Consider the following 6960-nt stretch of genomic DNA (forward strand, 5'->3'; position numbering starts at 1 on the left):
GGGGATGCCATCTACACCAGAAGACACACACAGCCCCTAGCCTGACTGAGGTGGGACAGGCGGGAAGCTGCAGTGAAATGCAAATGTGTATCCTGCTTTCCTCAGTTTCCAGTTGAAAGTGTAAGGGCTTCAACTTCTCTTCACACAGGCTTTGAAATACTGGCTGCTGCTGTCTCTCCTCACTTAAGTTTTCTGCTCCTGGGCTCCCTTAGTAGTTGAAGCAGAAAGTCTGCCTCTTAAGGCAAAACTTAAGTGAATACACAGGACTTAAGACAGGGGCTGGGGAGATGGCTCGGTTCATAGAGTGCTTGCTGTTGTGAGCATGAGAACTTAGGTCTGATTCCCACAATGCTCGTAAAAAACTGGGCATCCTGGTGCATGCTTTAATCTCACTCAGTTCTGGAGAGGAAGCCAGCTAGATCACTGGGGCTTGCTGGCTAGCCAGCCTTGCCTACTTAATCCAGTTCTAGGCCAGCGAGAGACCCTGTCTCAAAACCAAACCAAACCAAACCAAACCAAACAAGGCCTGACAGGTCCTGAGGAACATCTGAAGTTGACCACTAAAGGCATAATGTTTGTGCATATATGTGAGCCCACACAGACACCCCCAGGAGTGTCTCTGGGAAGCCGTAAATGTGTGCATTATTCTACTTTTCCAAACATGTTATTACTGATAGCCAGCAGAAATCAGGACACAGCACACCGCCAAGTTAAGTTTATCATTGACTTTTATTAACAATGTAATACAAGACTGTACATTTGTAGGTACTGAAATCAATCCACTCTTGAAAACCGGAAAAAACAAACAAACAAAACCAGCATTTCTACCAGCATTTCAGGTTTTGGTTTTAAGTGCCATCTTTTACAGGAAAAAAAAAAAAATCACACAGCATAACCAAACAATTTAAGAATGGGGTGGGGGTGGGGTGGGGTGCTCCTCGGAACGAAGAGATTATGCAGCAACAGCTGAGGATCACGGCTAGCTTTACGCCATTTACCACACATTCTGGAATGTTCAGTTTCTTCCTCCACAGTTTTACAGTCCTACACACAGACACACAGCTACTAAGAACTTGGCCACAGGTCCTGCCTAGACGCTCATTCACATGAAACAAACAAACAAAAAAACAGTATTTATATAAATTAAGTCAAACCTCACAAAAACTAGAGGAACATAAACTCCCAACAGTCAATAAAAAAAAACAAACAAACAAACTGTACAAGACTGGTCAGTCTTTTATATCTGGAAAATGTGTAACATAAGAAAGTTCTTTATCATATATATATATATATATTTTATATATGTCTTTGCATAGGTGTTAGCTGGAGTGAAAGCTGGAGGATTCTGACTCTGTGGAGACAGAAGAGTGCCCACCCCGCTTTCCTTTGGAAAGGATCTTGAGGCTGGAGCCTCTGCTCATGGAGTTGAGTGCATGCTGCGCAGAGCTTTTGAACTTGGCCCCGAGGAAGGCATAGAGGATCGGGTTCAGGCAACAGTGGAAGAAAGCGAGGGCCTCCGTGATGGAGATCCACTTGTGCACGATGCTCTCGAAGTCACATCCTTGCTTGATAACCCCCAAAAGGATGAAGGAGTCAATGCTGATTCCCACGTAATATGGTAGCCAGCAGGCAAAAAAAGCCAGGATGAGGATGACTGTTGTCTTGAGGGCCTTGCGCTTCTGGTGGCCCTTGGAGTGTGACAGCTTAGAGATGATGATGCAGTAACAGGAGAGGATGACGATGCCTGGCAGGATGAGACCCACCATGATGTGCTGGAACTGGAACACCACCATCCACAGGCTGTCGGGGTAAAGGCGATCACAGATGTACCTGTCGTCCCCCTGACTGATGTCCCCCTGGCTGACGTCGGCAAAGATGAAGTCAGGTATTGTCAGGAGGAGGGCTGGGATCCAGACACCCACATAGACTGCCTTTTCAGCCAGCAGCTTCCTCGGCCTCTGACTGTTGGTGGCGTGGACGATGGCGAGGTACCGGTCCAGGCTGATGAAGGCCAGGATGAGGACGCTGCTGTAGAGGTTGACAGTGTAAATGATATGGACAGCCTTACATAAAAATTTCCCAAAGTACCAGTCAGCCATGGCATCAACTGCCCAGAAGGGGAGCGTGATGACAAAGAGGAGGTCAGCCACTGACAGGTGCAGCCGGTACTTGTCCGTCATGCTCCTTAGCTTCTTCTGGTAACCCATGACCAGGATCACCAATCCATTGCCCACTATGCCAGTCAAGAAGATGATGAAGTAGATGGTGGGCAGGAAGATTCTATTGAAATGGACGTTCTCATCCCGGAAGCAGGGTTCCTTGTTGGAGTCATAGTCTCCAGACCCCACTTCTTCGGAGTAGTTATCGGAAGTGTATATCTGCAAAGGAAACAGGGACAGAAACGTCACTTCAAGGTCAGCAAGCCTTCCCAAGTTTTAAGTGTGTCTGTTGCCTAAAAAGCTAGTATTGATTGCAGGTTTTAACCCAACCTTGTCCAGGAAACTCCAAAGGGCTGGCTAAGGTCCAGAGAGAACACAGAATCCTGCAACCAATGGTGTTCTCCATCTTCCACCAGTCACTTGTTATATTGCCCTCTTTAGTGGAACCAATTAGGTGAGTCTTTGCTTAGAACAAAAGGACGCTGAGAGCCTAAGGACTTCACAGCCTCCTCTTGAATAGCTCTCCTGCCCCGCCCACGAGAGGAAAGAAAAAAAAAAAAAAAAACTAAAGGAGGAAAAAAGTAAAGTCCCCCCAACCACAAACAAACAAACAAATAAACAAAAACCCAAACCCCCAAAATCCACAACCAATCAACCAACCAACCAAACAAATCCTCCATTCAAACAAAGAAGTCAACTCTCAAAGCCGCGTGCGGTGGGATCCAGCGGAGTGGGGATAAAGTCTGTGTTGAAGGAGATGGGATTTCTGTATGAGGATTAGCCAAAGGAGGAAAGAAAGAAAAAAAACAAAAACAAAAAACAAAAACGGAGCTTGACGGTGGGGGTCCCCCAAAGACTCTTAGCTTTTTAGGCGCAAAACCTTGTTTTTCTCACGTCTGTCTAACACAAACTATTACATTTCGAGTCATGCGTTTAAGAAAGCGGGATAATGCGATAGGGCTTTGGGGGGTTTAGGGTCAGCAGAGTGTTTGAAAGGAGGACATAGCACTCCCCTACTTCTTCCCATGCCGTGCTTCTCTGGAAGGTGGGTCTCTCTTGCCAACCCCATGTTTATCACTGGGTGGATCTGGGATGTTAGAGTCACACTGTCCTGGGTGGGGAAAGTCACGGGGTCTGCACCCGGTGGTTTTCACCCCAAGTTTCACTTCCTCACTTTTCCGGTCGCTTCCCATCCAGCAGTGGGACCCAGCTAGTTACTGGAGTCCGAGGTAGGCAGCCGGAGGGGTCCAGACCATGCGCACCCCGAAGTCCGAGTCACCCACCTAGGGGCTGGCACCGTTGCCCACCACACCCAGGCCTACGACCAACCCGCAGCGGTTCTAGGGGTTCCTCCTGGCTGTGCGCCAGGATCGTCCCTCCGGGTGCGAGCGACAGATTGGGCGGCTCCAGCGTGAGCGCCTTTGAATTACGCGCCGCCGGAGGAAACGGAAAAAAAAAAAAAAAAATCACCAAACAACAAAACCCTCCCTAAGCGAGGGGGTTTCAAAAGGCTCAGGAAACCACCGACGGTTAAACACTGGGGCTCAGTCAAACAGTCTCCAAGCTTGCACCTGTTCATCCCTGCGGCGACCCGGCACAACCCAGGTGCGGTCCCAACATGCCCTCCTGTCCCCAACCGCCGCCAAGCCCGGCACAACTCCTGGCCAGCAGCTTCATGGTACAAACTTATGACCCTTTCTCAGGAACGATCCTAAAGGCAACCCCGACCTCGGGAAGTTCGTTTGCCACTGCGGGAAGGCGGCGGGTCGGATGCCCGCAATGCGCTGCTACTCCATCCCAAAGCGGCCACGTTCCGTAACCACTCAGAGGCTACCGCAGTTTGTGTCCCCCTAGACAAGCGACGCGGCAGGCTAGCTCACTTTTCCCGCCGAAGACGGGCGCTCCTCTGTCTGCACTATGGAATTTCAGAACCGCACCTCCTAACTCCAAGAACCGCTCCAAGACGCTTCGGTTCGAAGATCAAAATGTAGTGCCTACGCGTGCCGACTAAAGTCTCTAAAAGTAAAAAAACTCAAAGAAAACTCCTGTTTTCAGGAGGACCAGACGATGGTCTGAGTCTTAGGACAGAAGGCAAGCCCTTCTCCCTTGTTCAAAAAACTGGGACGTTTGCAAACGTCGTGCAAGTCGGCGCGCGCCGCGGGACTCAAGAGGGAGGGAGACAAGAGCAACCTCAGGAAAGCTCCATCTGAACCCGTACCCCTCTACTTACTGACAAAAATATTCCTATCTTCCTCCCCATATAGCCATGCTCACACACATAAAAAAATTAGTTCCCGCTCCTCTTTGTGACCCTGACACCCCTCAAGGTTCTAGTTGCTTCAACCCGCTCCTAAAGGGGCTGAGCTCTAAGTTCACACGTTTGCACGTTTACTACAAAGTAGGATGCAAGTGGACTTACACTCACGCTGATCGGGTCCATGGCAACTCTCGCTCTCCAGCCTTGGTGGCTACCGGAGCACCAAACGCCTCAGAGGGTCACTGCTACCTGCTGCACCACGCAACAAAATTGAAGTTTCTGGCCCGAACCGGACTTTTATAAAAACACGCTCCCGGGGCGGCGCATGCGCAGCTCAGACGGGGCGGGAGGAGACTGGCGGGGGCGGGGCACAGGGCGCGGGCAAACAGAAGTCCGAGAGCCGCTGCTGTGTTGTTAATCATTATGGGTCCAGTGCCTGGCCGGATGATGTTCTCTAAGTTGGGGAAAACAGGATGCCAACCAGGGTGTTTCTGCGGGTCGCGCATCCATCCTTACCCACGTGGATAGAATTCTAGACCTGGAGTTTTCGGGTGCAGAACTTGAGACAAGACTGGGGACGGGGGTGTGTGACTTGGAGCCTGCCTAACCAGTAGGCGGCAATGTTGGAACCTCCGCCAGGGTTCTATACTCTGAGCTATCAGGAGTGATTACTACCAAATCTCTTCCAAGCAAGTGTGTGTTACTATATATTCATAATAATGGCATTAGAGTCAGGCATGGCAGAAAGCACTTGCCATCCAGAAGTAGATATACTCCCAGGAAGAAAGTCACAATAGTGGTAACCATTTCGTGAAGAAATTTGTGTGTGTGTGTGTGTAAAATGATTGAAATGTGCTTTATTATAAAGAAGAATTGAGCGGCGAGGACTTTGTGTAATCACATCCTAAGAAATCTGCACAGAAACACTGGTTCATTTTCATTTCATAAGCATATAGAGGGATGCATCTAGTTAACAGATTATTACAGAGTCCCAGCTGGGAAGCTAGCCGCGATCCATGCGCAATCAGTCGGCGCTCCACCAGTTCCAAGAGACCAAATGGAGCAGCCTGGGACTGCAAGCCTGGCCTGAGCCCAGAGCTTTCGCTTCACGCCTATCTCGCGTCGCCCACGCAGAACACTAAGATGGGAAGCCTTAGTGAAGAGCTAGTTAGGCCGGGTTGGGGGCGTGGATGGCTAGGGAGTCTCAGACAGGCTAAGGTTGCAGTGGGCGCCCAGACTGCTTCCCAGACTCACGCGGGATCCGACCGGCGCCGAGCCTGGGCTGGGCGGGGAGGGAGAAAAGGGTGGGGTCAGAACCAACCAGACCTCCAGCCAGTGACCGCGAGATCCAATGCGGGGGGCCACTGTGGGTGGTGAAGAGACATCCGGCAGCAGGAGGCTGGGTTGCTATGCAACCCAGCTAACGCCCCCACCCCCTCCTGGAATGGACCAAAGGATAGGCAGGCCCAGACTGCGTCCTGAACTCCATCCCCGCCCCACTTCTCCCGTTCTTTTTTTTTTTTTTTGGTTTGAGGAAGTTTTATGTAGTACAGACTAGATTCAGGCTCGGTAGTAGTTAAGAATGACCGTGGACTTCTGATCGTCCCGTTTGTCACCTGTCTAGTGCTGGGATTACAGTTGTGTGCCACCACGCCCAATTTTCGTGCTGACCGGGCTTAAATCAGAGCTTTGTGTAGGCTAGGCAAGCAGTCTATCTATCATTTGCGCCTCCTTCTTTAGCTAACGAAGGCTTTCCGTTGGAAGTGCTGGGGAGCTGGTTTACAGCCTGGGAACTCTTTCTCTCCATCTTCCTGTATGGCCCGGGCACTTTCCCTCAAAATTTGCCATCAAAGTCCCTCTTCTGCCCTGCACTTACCTGATCCAGAAAAGCTAAGGATGAAATCAGGAAGTGCGACCGTCAAAAACTGCCAAGTTAAAAGCCAAGAACTTCCACAAGCACTTTTAATTATATCCAATCATTACTAAAACGTAGGCTCATATTTCCATAAACTAGTTAGGACAGACAGAAGAGCCCTTGGACAGGAATGTCAGTCCCATTAAGAGAGCGCTGGTGTTCAGGATCAGGAGCAGCAGGACAGTGAGCTGTGTCTAGCCTCCAACCTCCTTGCATTCCCAAAGGCTAAAATGGGAGAAGGGGAATCTTCCGAACCTGTCCCTGAACGACAGTGAGTACAATCGGAGTAAGATGATTTGCATAATTAATATTTGTTGATTATTGGCGGACAAAAGAAAGCTTCGGTGCAGGCCTCTCTAGCTCCTGTGAAGTGCATTTGCTGGAGGAAAGCAGATAAAACAACAATGACATGTTATTTGGTGACTATAGAATTAGAGAAAAAAAGAGAGGGATTTTTCCCCCCTTTCAAAGATAATATTTGGCTTCTGGATTGGAAAAGACCAGCTGTCTCTTGCTTGTCAGTATCAGGAGTGTGTGTGTGTGTGTGTGTGTGTGTGTGTGTGTGGTGTTTGAGCAGCTTCAGTGAAAAGTATTTTGTATGCAGCCAGAACCTTTTGAGAGATTAGTAA

General features: G+C 49.5%; 1 protein-coding gene across 1 annotated transcript; it reads right to left on the reverse strand.

The window, feature by feature from the left end:
• Positions 1-710: 710 nt before the first annotated feature.
• Cxcr4 (C-X-C motif chemokine receptor 4) lies at positions 711-4700 on the reverse strand. The gene is made up of 2 exons (XM_021198298.2): positions 4579-4700; positions 711-2378 (listed from the first exon to the last, which is right to left on the reverse strand). Exons 1-2 carry the CDS (start codon positions 4597-4599, stop codon positions 1320-1322), a joined length of 1080 nt encoding a protein of 359 aa, XP_021053957.1. The 5' UTR covers positions 4600-4700; the 3' UTR covers positions 711-1319.
• Between the last annotated feature and the right edge of the window lie 2260 nt (positions 4701-6960).

This window comes from Mus pahari, chromosome 5, assembly GCF_900095145.1.
Source record: "Mus pahari chromosome 5, PAHARI_EIJ_v1.1, whole genome shotgun sequence".
Taxonomy (NCBI): domain Eukaryota; kingdom Metazoa; phylum Chordata; class Mammalia; order Rodentia; family Muridae; genus Mus; species Mus pahari.